This window comes from Phaethon lepturus, unplaced genomic scaffold, assembly GCF_000687285.1.
Source record: "Phaethon lepturus isolate BGI_N335 unplaced genomic scaffold, ASM68728v1 scaffold17423, whole genome shotgun sequence".
Taxonomy (NCBI): domain Eukaryota; kingdom Metazoa; phylum Chordata; class Aves; order Phaethontiformes; family Phaethontidae; genus Phaethon; species Phaethon lepturus.
In genome coordinates, this window is record NW_010529911.1 from 80,168 (window position 1) to 95,505 (window position 15,338).

A 15,338-nucleotide genomic window follows, 5' to 3' on the forward strand; every position below is an offset into this window, starting at 1 on the left:
CTGCATTATAAAATACTGAAAAATATAAATTTCAAAACTATTTTTCACTAATTAGGCTATCCTGAGGAGTTTTAGGTATACATAGCTGCCGAGTTAGACTTTTATTTGCAAGTTTTATTTTTTAAAATAAATTTAACATATATATAAAAAATACTGTACCTCAACTATTCAGAATGATCAGCATCCAATTCAGAAAGCAACAATGGTAACAACGGAAACACACCACAGAAGATTGACCATTTCATTCTATCCGGTATAAACAAATTTCAATAATGGATGACAAGTACATTATGTATTGTAGAGAAATATTGTATTAGTGGATGAAGGCATTACTTCTATGAAGTTACAGAGAATGACTACACACCTAACTGGATTATCTGTATGTTCTTCTTTTTTGTTAGAACATGAGCACACTATTTGTTAACAACTAGCAATTGTTTCCATATCAGTGTATGAGGAATTCTGCGAGATTTTAAACCAGACAAATTACTTTGGGGATGGTTCAAAGCGGCACAAGCAAGGTCCACAATAATAAATTGATGAGATTATATGATTACCCTGGAGGCTGTTTGATTTGGCATGTCACCATATATAAGTCTTTTCTGACACAACTATATAGCCATGTCTGTGCAATTTCACAGAAAACCAAACATGCCAAGCCTTGTAAGATCATTTTGTCACATTCCAATTATGTTTTTTAAGAATACGACTGAACTTACAAGGCAGTTATGACTACATCTAAACCAGAATTTATAAACGTAGGCTAAAATGTATAGACAAAACAAGTTTTTTGTTCTGGATAGTCAAAACTGCTGTAATTTTATTAAAGGTTGATTCTGCCACTGGATTAAATAAGAAAGTCACCAGCCATGGGAGATATATTATTCACAAAACACTAATAACTGTAAACTCTGAAAGACTGAGCACTGGGCTTGTTTCTTATATTCTTCCTGCACAGTGATTAGTTTCTGGTGACAGTGAAGCTGATATAATCTCAAGTGCTTACTTTAGTTGTTATGCACATGGATAAGCAGGTCAACAGCTTGCTTCGACACAATACTTTCACTACAGAGATCTAGTAAGTACTGTTGATTAAACCTACTTAAGTAATTTGTGTACTACTAATTTTGGGCAAAGTTTAAAAAATAATTCAAACCTTCATAAAAAGCAGTCTCAGTTTAAAAATACTAATTGAAAATTCCCATGGCACTTTAATGTTTTTATATTAAGTTTTACAGTTCCTGCAAACTCCTAAATTCCCTTTCTTTCTGTATCTCTAGTAAGAAAAAAATACAGTGGTGTATGATAATTTACCCTCAGGAGGCAATCCTGTAACACTGTCCATGAGCAGTTCTACTAGCCTAAATTCTACTGAAAAGCATTTGCTCTGCAAATTCATTTTGACTATAAAAGGAAAGAAGTATAAAATACTGATTACCTCCATTTTTGGTAAATTTTGGTAGCGCCAGGCTATTTTCATAGAATCCTGAAAATCTTCAGATTTAACAGCTGTTGCTTCTTCTCCCAATTCATTTCTGTAGGTATCATCAAGCAAAGGGGCTGGAAGTTCCTACAGGCAGAGAGGAAAAGAATGTCAGTTATCTAGAGTAGAAATGGCACTTGAGATTTTTATCCCCTCCAAAAAAAGAAGTTAGTTAATACAGTTATCTTTATATAATGGACAGTTGTAAAATCCCTAACAAAACTTGATTACAATAACCATTCTGAAATACTGAGCATGAAAAAAACCATGTAATTATTATGGGAAAATGAATTATAGAAATATAAGAGAATGCAGAATGGAAATATCACTTTGTATGCTGTATTTTACATAAATAACACATCTTAAGCAGCATCCATATTATTTTTTTTTTCTTTTTAATCTTACTTTAAAGGTTGATCTCCTAAACTATTCTATTTCTGAGGATAGGTAAGTTCCCTGCATAGTGAATTTAAGGCTATTTGATAGTAAGATCACTTTTCTTTGTTAGCTTCTGTAAATCTTTTAAAAGTATTCAAAAGACCACAATAGCCTACAGGCACAGGCTGAAAACAACTGTAACAGGATGGTTTTAATTTTCTCTTCTGCTAACCATTAGGCATGATACCTACTAATGACAGATATCTCATGAACACAAACTAGGGAGGAAAGGGAAAGGGCAAATATTTAATCCTGGAATTTTTGTAAGTTTCTAATGCAAGCATTTCTGGCCTTAAAAAAAAAAAAAAGCACTGCACACAGGTACGTTTAATTGTTCTATGAGGACAGAATTGTAGCTTTGACTCAGACCTAGATTAGGAACAAAGTTTTATTACAAACTTTCTCCTTTCTACCTTTGCTGCATTGCTGAAAGAGTAAACAGCACTGGGTGAGTATGAAGCACAGCATTCAGAATTTATGCATGGGGTTTCTACACCTACTAGAGGAATGAAGTGCAACCAAGTTGTCTGACTCAACTTTATCTGCCTCCTGTGCAAGCTGTGCCCAGATAAAGGAACTCCTTATCTGCTTAAAATAGATGAAGACTTTTTTGAAAAGTAAGTTTTCATTAAGCAAAGACTCTTGAGAGAGAAGTGAAATGTGTATAAAGGGTTAAAGATACATAGAACTAGCCAGTATCTCTGTTACAAGACATTAGGTGTGAAGACATAAGAAAAACAAATTTGAAAACTTTAGAAGAAGAATCTTGATCGAAGTACGGGATACACATGAAACACTGACTACATGCACAGTTAATACTGATCATAAACATCTAAATGACTTTCACAGCTTTATGGAGGCAGACGGTACAACAGACACACATAGAAAGAAAAAAATGAAAATAGAAATTAATCCATTTTGGGTTTAGTATTATGCTAATTCAGTATTAAAGGATACAGGAGAGAAAACCTGTATGTAGTTCAATACGTAAAATTATGAACAACATGTATTATTTTTATTTCTTCAGTGTAAATTAACATAATATCTACAATAATTGACAAAATTGAGAACAAATGTTTCTAATTTCAGGACAGTTGTTTCTGTCTCTCTTTCCATGGTTGCTCAGTACATCCTCCAAGATAAAAAGTAATGGAAGTTATGAAAACTTTTATGTAGTTACTTCAATGAAGTTGCAGAAATAGAACAACTGTACCTATGCGTTTCAGCAGCTAAGCAGAAGATGCAAGCCACACCTTTGAGCAAGTAATTTTATTTTATTTACTTTCTTTTTGCAAAAGAACTGCAAAAGCCTGGTAAAGGTTCTTCATGAAAATGGTTACGTACGGAGTTAAATTTTCAGATTTCTTACAGCTTGTTTAAAAGATATACTTGTATACAATAAACTCCTATTATTATGGTTGTGAAAATTAAGCTTTACACATAGGAAAGCTACACAAAGATTATAATTTTAAGTTAGTATTTACAACTTTCATTAAATTTTCATATTTATAACAGATGTTTCAGTAAAAAAAGAAATGTACTTTTGTCAGTTTCCTTATATCTACCCAGAAAGAAAGCAGGGAAACTTTCAAACCAAAGACAAAGATGTCTGACAGATAGGAGAAACTGAAAACAGAACACTGTAATGAAAGGTTCTGAGAAAGTAAAAATACAAACAGAAGCTGACAAGCACACCAATGCATTCCACATACATGCAGATAAAAATTACTTGCATTTACTTCTAAGAGCATTATATAAGGGTTTTTCTAAAAGAGAAGAAAGATGTTATTTTGAATTTCTAATTTTATAACTGAGATATCCACAATAAAGAGTTAATTAATCTTATTTTCCAATTAAAGTGTTATTTTGAAAACAAATTACTAAACAGTTAAACTGTTAGGTAGATTTAATTTCCTAGCATGGTTAGTCATAGATTCAAGCTGGCTAAGGTAAACAGGTCTGTGTTTTTCAATGAAGAGCTGAGGATACGTGATCATCTCAAAACAGTGCTCAATTATAGTAATTAAAAAAATAAATAAAATCAACCTTCATTTAAAAAGTGAGTTCTGTAAAGGACTAATTCTGCAGGCCAAAACAAAGTTTCCAGATATCTCTTCCTTTCACCCACTAAGATTAACTCGCTCCCAGGTACTACCCGCAACTTTTTATAGTGGTGGGTAACCTCTGTTTTTGTGAAAAAAAGTGCTAGCTACAGTTTGGAAGAGATCATGAAATCCTGCCCAAGCATTTTATTATACTCCCTGAGCTCGCCCTTGTTTCAGATCCTACCACTGATAAAACCAGTTGCTACCTCATCCTGCTGTAGTAGCACTGGGCAGCTATCACATCACCCGCAAAGCCGAAATCCAGGGAATGGCGTATTTTACCATTCACCTTTACTGTAAGTAAAGGGAAAAACAGCACCAATATTTTCTTGAAGCTAATATTTTTCTCCTCTAAAATCACTGCAAATGCCTATCACTTATACTACTGGTTCATTGTTATTACATAATAATTGGCAAGGACAAATTTGAGACAGGGGCCTTTAGCTGTATATATTTTCTTTTATATAATCACACATAATACATGTTTTACACAAAGACTGTATTTTACGCTAAAATAGGAGAGAGGTCAAGACAACGAGGGGTGAGAGGTTCTCCAAGTATTACTGATAAAGTACAAGCTACTTCAATACCCTCATTAACACTGAAAAAGTTCCTGCCTCACAGTCAAACACAGAACAAAACCTTCTTACATAGCACTATATGTAAGGGAGATGCCACAAATACTAGCTGCTGACAACTGAGAAGCTCAGTCCAAAACAGAAACAGACACACTATCAGTGCAACACAATTAGGCACTGCAGTATGCCTTAAGTGTTGCTAAGAATGAAGGAGATTAAGAGATCAAGGAAAAATGGTTTCACCTGAAGCTGACAAAGATTTTGTCTGCCAGAGATGAAAACCTATCTAAGTATCCATCTGATATAGCCTTTTTTGCCAATATAGTTTACTTTTAACTTCTGACATAATAAAAAGATTTGATTCGGACATAATAAAGAAACTTCTAACATTATAAAGTGATTGTTTAAACATGACTAACTTCACACAAAGCAACATGAGAACACTCGTGACTCAGTACCACGGCAGTTGGTGTATGCATCATCTTAGGTCTGTTTTATGCTGTCTTGTTCCTTGCTGCCCAACAGAAGGAACCATGAGCACTTGAAGAACTCTCTCATACCAAGAACAACTCTTATTTCCCCAGTTGCTGTTCCAAAATCCCTTTACCTAATAACTATCTTGCTTATGTCTAAGAGAAGAATATGTCTCTTTGGTGTACCATGTTCTTATCCTTATGGAAGAAACATGTTCCTATGATGCACTGAGACTTAAGACATTTCTGGGGCTACTAGGTCTCACAGCCATATAATTTTCTATCCCAACAAACATTTTGCTCTAAAGCAAACATATCCTGAATCATATTCTTGCCTGTGGTGGTTTTGAACTTTACAGTCTCTTAGTAGGGTTTATACATAATGCCACTGCAATCTGGAAAAGGTAGTCTGCCTTTGGAGCTGACTGGTGTTTTGAAGACAAATTGCTTCAGCTCCACTTGGTATATTAACTTGGTTAAATATATTCCAAGATGTTGTACTTAAGCACAAATAGGAAAAAAGAATTCCAATTCCAACTAATGGTCTGAGTATATGAAAACATTTTAGATAAAGATTAATGAACAGAACTAATATAGATTGTTTACCTCCAGATTTGCATCCTAACTTTATCACTATTACCCCAGCTTCTGCTTACTCTTGTTTCCTTCTCATTCACCCTAAACTGTATGAAAGAGAGCCAAAGATGTGGCTGCTGTTTGAAGGTATGTCTACGTTGACTAGAAGCCAACATGCATGCATTCATTAGCTTGGTAAAAGACTAAACAGAATACATAGGTAGTCACTAATGTTGTTTTTCCTTTGGATGTACTGATTCATATATCCCAGTGCATAATTTTAAAAAATATTTTAACTAGATCTTTGTGTAACCACATTTGAAAAAGGAGAGGGCTTAAAATTGGTTAGTAGGCTTGGGACTGGGGACAATTACAGACACACAACAGCTATATAAACCTGCTTTATGTGCAATATTGAAAACAGTGAAATTGAAATGAACCAAAACATTTCTTTTCGTCTTTGTATCATCTTTTTGTCTTCATGATAATCAGAACTGGAATAAAAGGTTTTCCTCTCTTCTGACACTGCAAATTAAATGCTATTCTATGTTTCAAGGAAATAGCTCTTTCCGGACCTGACCATGCCTGGGTGAGACAGAGCATGTAAGTGAGAAAAAGTCTCCAGTTGTCATGACATAGGTATATTCTCAAAGATAAAGGCTGGCTGGTTGGATACATACTTCACAACTCTGCAGTGTCATGAAAGGTTTCATTACTTCCTAAGAACTACAAAGCAATCATCAGTTCTCAATTGTTCTTATAGAGAGAAGAAAAAATGAAAGAGTTGAAAGGATCAAGCAGACCAGCAGCTAAACCAGCCACAGAACACAGGCTTCTTCTGGTACAGCTACAGAAAAATTGCTGAAAACTATACAGCAGAACACATATCGAGAGCAGTGGAGGGCATGGTTGCTATGAGTGACATTTAAAGATGGCTAAGCCTGGGCTTCTCCTCAAAATATCTGTCCGTGGGAGATTCAAGAGCAGGGCTTTAGCACAACTCCCTTTCTCCCAGATTCACTATAAATTGAGAAACAAGGACACTAGTTTCCAGCAGTCTTATTAAATCATTATTTATGTTTGAGAACTGTACTTCTCTACCATATATAAACAACACTTAAATTCTGCTGAAATGATAGAAATCTAAAAAAGGATTTGGGATTGTGAGCGTATTGAGGATTAAATGAATTTATGTTCTTAGAATCAAAATCAGAATTTCAGAAGAATACAAAATTATTAAAATGTTTAAAAGTTACTTCAAAAATTTCATCCAGAATTTGGAAATGAAAGTGTTATTTAAACAAAAGACTAAGAAAAGGAGAGTTGATTTATCAGCCTGTAATATCTCTATTTAACCTATTTCTGCTTAAAAATATCTCAGCTCCCACATCATATAGCTTTGAAAAGCTTTGGGACTGACAATTTTTTGGCATCAGTGTGTCAACTCCTGAGAACTGTTACATTCTCCCAGGCTAAAAAAAGACAAACCTCTCATAAGGTATATTAAAAAACAAAGCATGTAGCAATGTATTAGTTAAAATTAAAAAACAATATACAGCATTTCTTGGGTTTTATTTATTAAAAAAAAACAGTATTTATTTCAAATAAAATACAAGTCTTTGCTATGCAGCATGAATACACAAAAAGGCAGACAAGTGCTAAAGTTATTAAGTGCAGTTTGGTTGGGTTATTTGTCTGTGTCTAGAGTGAGATGTAGTAGGAAGTGAACAAGAGAAGGAAGTTTGTTGCTATGTTTTAAAATAATAATTTTTTTTTAAAAGGAGGTTCTCTAAAGCACTAATACTAAATGACAATGCAATTAAAATAGTTTTGTTTCCTGTAAACTAAGCTTATGAAGGTTTTATTGCAAACATGAAATAATTTATTTCATTAATAAATCTTTTATATTTGTAATAAAATGATGTATGGCCTGTATCTGCTAGCAATCCAGGTCCTTCTGTGTTTGCTGCCACATTACTTTGCTTGCCTTGTTTTGGCAGATGCATGAAGCAAAATCAGATTCTAACAGTTTGACCTCTCTCACTTCTTACGTTCTCTAGGGGATAATAAAATCCAAGATACAATCCCACAGCAGTTAATGAAGCTTAACCTCACACCCTCTTAATTACCAATGCATTACACCAACTATAGGCATCATACTCCTCTCTAAGCTATTTTACAATGCTAAAGAAGTACTACTGTGCTATTATTTAGCAACATAATCCAAGCTGTATGTGAAAACCCTCTTATATAAAATCCTTTGATCCTTACGGGTTTCAATAACTGTATAATTAATAGTCCTTGAGAATTCAACACATTATCTATGTATGTATCAATAAATATATTGTCCGCATGGTTTTATGCAACTATTTTGCAATGCAGTATCATCAGAGGTATGATTAAAGAAATGTGAAAGAAAAAAAATACTAAAGGGAGTACGATTCACTGTTGATCTCTAATTGCAACGATATTTAAAGAGTTTAAACTCACATGAATTTAAGGCTCTTTTTCACTATGTTAATTTTTAGTATTTAAAGGACACCAGATGGTAAGTCAGGAAGGGTAAATATTTTCTTTTCAATAATGTATTATATAAATGTCAGTTTAAAGGGTCCTACTCCCCAAAGCGGGGAGGATTCTATTTTGATTGTAAACACTTGTGAAGACAAGGTCTATTGTTAAAAAACACAAATGACTGGATACAGAATTTTTCTCTTTTCAGTGGCCCTTGTACAACAATTTATTTCCATCTTCAGGTAAGGCTGTTCTATGGAAATTTTTCTTTGCCATTCAAAAGGACCAAATGGATGCCTACCCAGGATAAATGTGCATTGTGTGCAAAGGGAAGTAATATTCCTGCTTTATGAAACAAAAAAGGGTAATTGAAAGTACTCTAAGGGGTATTTTTTTTTAAACCCGTGGGAATATATTCTTTACTTCACATACACAGAAGTAAACCCGACAGTCAAGTCACAGAACTCTTTGCTATAACTTTCTTGCCCTATGGCTCCATTTCACAACAGTGAAACCCAGGAATGCATACGAGAAGATTAGATGATTTTTTTTTATTTCACCTTTTTCTGAATCAGTTCATGATACGTAAGTAAGTAAATAAAACAAAAAGAGAATGACATACAAAAAAAAAGTAATATGAAGAAACTAAATAAAACTCAGAGTGCCCTTGTCCAAAAATCTGTAACTCTGCTGCAGTGTATAATGCACTGGCCTAAACAGATTTAATAACAACATTATTTATGAACACCTTTAGAGGTGAGCACTGTAAGCAATAGTTCACCAACTGAACAAATCAATTCTACAAAGTTACCAACTAGATTTGTAAAATAGTTATTTGTGAACAATGAAGCCTAAACATTTGGGTTTTTTTTAAGCTACTAATTTTATGATACATTCAACAGGCTAAGTAAGATCTGTGTTTAATAACAAACATAATTTCATGACTAAGATCATGAAAGAAAATATCCTAATAAACAGCCAAGGATTGGTAGGTAGGAAATCTGAAATTTAAGCCAAACATTTATTTCCTCTGGTTCTAGAAAATCTTTTTATTAGATTGGTCTGAACTTTTGACAAAGACTAAGCTTTACACTTTAGTGAGTTCCCAGCGTGGGTACTGCTTAAAAGGATTTCATCCTTTTTAAACAGAAGTGATTATTTTTTTCCAGCATCCTCTTTCATACCCACACAATTTCTCTGTCAAGTTCATAACACAGTTTTATAATGCAGAAAATTATATTCCAATATAATTAAAATATTTGCATTTTAATACAGAAATTTGTAAAATAGATATTCCATTTACCCAACATGCAAGAAAGAAAAGTAAACAGATGAGAAAGAGCTATATAGTAATTAGATTTTTCAAAGGAACTTTCAAACTCTGAGAAAGCTGCCAGGGTTAGCTTCAACCCTAGTCTTTGTGCCACAAGGCTATCTTTACTTCAGAAAGAGAGAAAAAATGTGGTAGGAAAGTTCACTAGCGCTGTGACTGTAATTGGATTTCTGTGTATTAAGTGATAACATTTAACAGCACGCGGCAGCTGAATCACTGTAACAAGGTAATGTATTTTGAAAATACAATTGGGAAAAAAAAGGATAGTAGGAATGTAGTCCTGCTTGCATACATATTTTTACCTTTCAAAGTTGTTACACTTTTAATTTCTTTATGTAGCATGTAAAAATTTCACATGACAGAAAAAATACCTCTTGCATTCATACACACTACCAGACAGCGAAGAGACGGGAAGGAGTTAGAATAGCGCTCTTTGAAAATGGAAGCTTGGAAAGCCCTGGTCACCAGCCTGATCATTTCTTCCAGGTTAGCATTCTTCCTTTTGACAAAACAATGTTTGAGAGTCCTATCTATGAGGGAAAAATGTAAGCATCATGGTTGAATGTACTTTGCCAGAATAAAAAAGTCCATGTAGACAGCTATGTTTTCTTTCAAGAGGCTGTTTGCATACACAGTAATACAATGCTGAGCTCAGTGGGTTGTTTATTGTTGTTGGTTTTTTAAATAACCTGGGAAATAACAAAAGTACATTTTGCTAGATTCTTTCCGCATTCATCTTCAGTGGCAAAAGAGTAAGTGTGCAATTTCTATTCTTCAGGTCCGCTCAGTATAACCGGCTTGTTGGAGGTGGAATTTTTTCAGTCTTTTCCAAATGACATACTTAAGCAAAATGTCATATTTAAAATATGCGTTCACTTTTGTTTTAGAGATCTTTTCAGCCTGGTAGGAATTGTTAAAAAACTTGTTCCTGGAGGTTTTTTTGATCTTGTCCCTACTGTTTTTTAATAAACCATTATACTTCTCTACATGCACCTCTCAGCTTCCTCACCGAGTGATGCTGCATTCTTCCCTTTCACTGTGGTTCCCTAGGCCACTAGGATGGTTTCTGCTGACTGACTTGACTTCAGGGTATGTCCAACAAACACAGTGAAGCTGTGTATCTGATATGTGGACACACTAAGGGCTTCACTACTCAAGGAAATCTTCTGTGTAGTTCTCCAGAGAGCACAACAGTTAAGCCTCAAAGGACTTGATTGAGGGTAGGATTTTGGGGAATGGACTTCCTTCTAAGAAGGCTATCCTGGATAGCAGTGGTAGGAAAAGCATCCCCACCGTAAGCAGCAGGCTCATAGACTATGTCAATATAAATTTTTTTTCTAGAAGGATGTGCTCTTTATCCTCTCTTCCTGTAAGAGAATCTCCAAAAGGCAACCTCGAGTGCAGAAGTATCCTGTAATAAACTTCCAGCTTGAAAACAGAAATTCCATAAAAATGCAGTAATCACACAAAGCTTTCTTCAACTTTTCCACAAGAGATGAACAGATGCAGCTCTAGAAGGCAGTTCTGGACCTCCCACTCTTCCACCTCAGGCCTCCAGGTTCTGAATAGAATGATCATTGAGGTAACATTGGCCAGGGTCCCACAGCAAAATTGTTGGGCTCTGGGGGATGCTGGTTTCTGTTTCCCAGCATGTGTAAAGACGAGCAAAGTCTTCCTCTCAAGACAAACTTTGCATAGGCTCCATGGTGAAACCAACTTAAGAGAGTCCACTCTTAATTGTCAAGATGAGTTTTAAACTGGCAAATAATAACCCAATTTTTTCTCATTAACTTGTGAGAATCAATTCCCTCCCAAGATCTTGATAAAATAATTACTCAGGAAAAAAGGCAAATGGATTCTTATATAGGCAGTTTAGGCAGTTCTAGAATTCCAGTGTCAAATCTGAAGTAGGAAAAGTGAGAAATACAGAAATGCAGCCACCATAGATATAGATTTTTTTTTTTTTTTAAAGACTGGAACCATACCTTGGCACTAACAAGGAGAATGTGCATAAAGAACTAAACTGTTATATAGTTACTGTATTTTTATGGCTTCCAGAAGTCAGTTTGGTACCCAGCCTAACTTGGATTGGATGCAAGCCTTGTTTCTAATTTTGGCTATAGTGATATTCAAAGAAATATTCAAACCTCTTGCTTGCTGTTTCTTACAAAAAGCATAATAATGTTTAAGTTAAGATTTCCTCTGTAATAAATATAACCATATACTCAAATTTGTGTGTTCCATTCTCAAACACATACACTATATGCCACTTCAAAATAGCTGGCATTAGTGAAGTTAAGCAAACAGATACAAGGAAAAAAAACCAGTTATTTTATTAATTTCTCTCTGTTTTTAAGCTTGAGCACATAACAGCCTTTCATAATTTATAGTCTAAACTTAACAAGGTATGGTACTGAAAATGGAATGTTAAGATATTTCTTTCAGTCATTTTATTATTAGGTTTCCATTTCCCAATGCAATCAGTTTTATTTTATGATCAATTACAGAAGTATACCATACTATTTCTTACATTGTACACTATTCCCAGTACTTACTCCCCTACAGTAAAAAGTTGCCTTTTGTTGAAGAATATAGATTGAACAGAAATGCTCTCAAACGTTTAAAATACTTTCCAAAAACCAGCATGTATACAGTTCTGTAGGTCTTACCAGAGGTGTATAATTTTTCAGCATTACATCTTAATGCCAGTTTCCTGAAGGAGCTTTGACTACAAAAGGCATGAATATGTTTTCAAAGGATGATGGATAAATTGGTGGGTGGTAATATAATATATCTTAGGCAGCTGATCAGGGCTTTTTATCCTCTGCTTGTCTTTTAGTTATACACAATTTCAAGATAATTATGGTCTATAAGAATGTCTTTTCCCCTTCCTACTACCAGCAATATTTGCCTTGGTTATAGGTTCAAGAAACTTACAATCACATAGTAAAATTAGAATAGGGCAATTATGACATCTCAGCAGAGAACTGAATGCATAAATAGACTGACCACACAACATGGACATAAGGCAGTTAAGGAACTGCCTTTATGTAAAATACCAGTTAATTAGAATATTAACTATAGAATATATTGAATCCGTACCTGATTTTTATAAACCAGAATACAACCATAAAATGTATAATTTGGGTTGATATGTACCAAATCTATATTGCCTTTCCGGTAAAGAATACAGTCCAGTCAGATACTGAAAATAAATTAATTACTAATGTCACTAAATAAAATGCAATGTTATTCAATGGTCAGATGTGTTATATTAAAATCCTGACTTCCTGGAGATATCCAAATCCCAAACAGCTCATTTTTATGACAGGAGAGTCATTGAAGCACCTGAAGGTCCCCTCTTTTAGAAGTCAAGTGAGACAGTTGGAGGGAAAACTCCTCTACCTCTGTGATTTGGAGACCTAACTGTGGCCAATGCCAGTCTTTATTGACTTTTTTTCAGGTGAGTCAATAATGTTTTTTAGGTAACACATTCTGGCATTTCAAGAAGTGTTTAAGCTTTCCAAGTGTGAAAGTACATCATTTTCTAGATTGATGACTAGCATATTACAGGGTTACTTCACTGAGGCAATTTCAAGATGGCAATACAAATCAGAGAAATCAACTCTACTGTGCCTTGTCTCTTAAGCAAAGGAATTGTTGAACAGTCAGCTTAAGAGTAGAAAAGCGCAGACAAGAGTACTATTGGATATATAAACACACAAGCAGAGGAAGAAAAGAAGACAAAACCACGTTTTCCTCAACTTTCCTGCAGTAATATTGTCCATCCATTTGTAATATCTTATAGTAACACCACTACAGAGTTACAACAGAAGAATGGAGTATTGTTATCTAGTAACAACCCCTGAAATGTGAGAAGGAAAATTTACTCCAAATCAGACATCAGAGCACAATAAGTTACATGGAACTAACTGACCAGAAAAATCAAACTGGTAGAAGAAGGATAGATGTATGTAACAAAGTCTGTTGGTTGATTTGCAAAAGCATAAAGAACAGGAGCTAAAACAAACATGACATGCTATGAACAACTGATTCAAAGGTGAATGAGAGAATAATAAAATGTATGTTAGTTACTCCATTTTAAGAAATTTTAATGCAATGCAATAAAAGCATTCATTTGAATAATTTAATTTTGATAAGAAAAACAACCACAATGATCACGTATTGTATGGTCAGAAAGTCAATTAGCAGTTATTTAAAATCAAATATTATTAAAAAAATGTAGCACATTCTTATGTAACACATACTTCACAATCAAATTCTAACCTATCTGTTTAGGCTATATTCTAAACCACAAGAATAAATGATAAAAATTTCACCTCTAAGTGAACCCTCTTTAGGTTCAAGATCATAAAAGAAAATTAAATTTTTCATAACCACAATCATATAATTTCATTAAGAACATAGTTTTTTGTGAATACTGAAGATAATATTGAATAGATAAGGCATAGAATCTACCATCACTAGGTAGGAAGAAAGGAAAGTAATCATTTTGTCCAGAAATAGTCTCTGAAGACTCTTAAGGAAAGAGCCAGACTTCATTTGATGCAGAAGTAATCAGTAAATTATATATTACTTTTGATATTAGAAAAAAGCAGCCTTAGAAAGACATAAAATATTTAATGAAATTTTGTAAGATTATTCTCACACTTCAGCATTTTTTGATCAGGCTTTTTGCCTATATAATTTCCTCATAAGGGAAACTATCAGTGTTTGATTAGGAGCTCACTGAAGTCTGAAAGGAACCTTTCTAAATGACCTGATCCAAAGCTGACCATGTTTCCTGGTAGAAAAAAGGCAGTCAGAATGAAAAGTATGTGTAAAGGAAGTTGCAATGTTAAATGATATTCTTCTTTCCTATAGGAAAATACAATAAATATCTAGACAAATTGTACAGTTTCCATGACAATATATATACTGGAAGCAGCTTAACTACTCTTCTGGACAGGCAGGTGGAAACTGTAAACAGCTGGGTTTACTTAAACCCTTCAACGAAGTCAGCTAGTCTGTCTGGTTTTCGTCCATAATCAAAATAAAGGATAAGCAGTCTCCTAGCCTGGTGTGGCCTTGGGAGGATCTTACTCCACTGTCTGCAGAGCTAAATTTAATTCCCAAATCTGGCTAGTGTAAATACTCCTGCACTTCCCAACACATTCTTATGAAAAACCAAGATTAATTAATTTCTTATTACAAAATATATACACTTTAAAATGTATTTAAATTCATCAAGACATTACAGCTATAATTGTCAAAAGCTATTAATCTTCTTTACCTTTAAGATCTTGTCAGGATGCTCTTTAGCAGAAGCAACAAACAAGTCATGTCCACAGACAACTCCCTCTGCGAGAAAATACTTGAACAACAAATTGGAGTAAAGACCATATTTATCTTCCTCTGTGAAAACAAGAATGGTTGGAATTTTTTCTTTTTTTGTTAGATAAATCACCCACCTGTATTTTCACAATACTATAAAAGCCCTCTTTTGGTCCACCTCCTAGAGTATATAATGTACAATGCTTGATAACAGTGTATTCCTAATTTTTCAGGCCAGAGAAATAATTCTCAGTCATGTATTGGATTCTAAGGTATGGATGGGATACAGCAATAGTTCTATCTTCCTAACGAGGTTTCTCATAAGTATCAACTAAGATTACCAAAATCATGGTTTAAATGGGAAGGGGTTTTGTTTATTTGGAAGAACTGGGTTACTATTTATATTATTAATGCTTAAAATATTAATAAACTTGCTTAAAATATCTATTACTTGATGCTTTTCAAAATTTAATAATACGTGGCATGCTAAAGCTTTATAAAGGT

The 15,338-nt window shown here is 34.0% G+C and overlaps 1 protein-coding gene across 1 annotated transcript in view; it reads right to left on the reverse strand.

Annotated features, from left to right (window-relative positions):
• Nucleotides 1-14,928, reverse strand: part of ELP4 (elongator acetyltransferase complex subunit 4) — a gene marked incomplete at both ends in the record, with an annotated part of 51,712 nt that extends 36,784 nt beyond the window's left edge. The window contains 2 exons of the mRNA XM_010284090.1: nt 1,439-1,570; nt 14,794-14,928. Coding sequence (XP_010282392.1) covers nt 1,439-1,570; nt 14,794-14,928 — 267 coding nt within the window. The remainder of the gene's footprint in view (nt 1-1,438; nt 1,571-14,793) is intronic.
• Between the last annotated feature and the right edge of the window lie 410 nt (nt 14,929-15,338).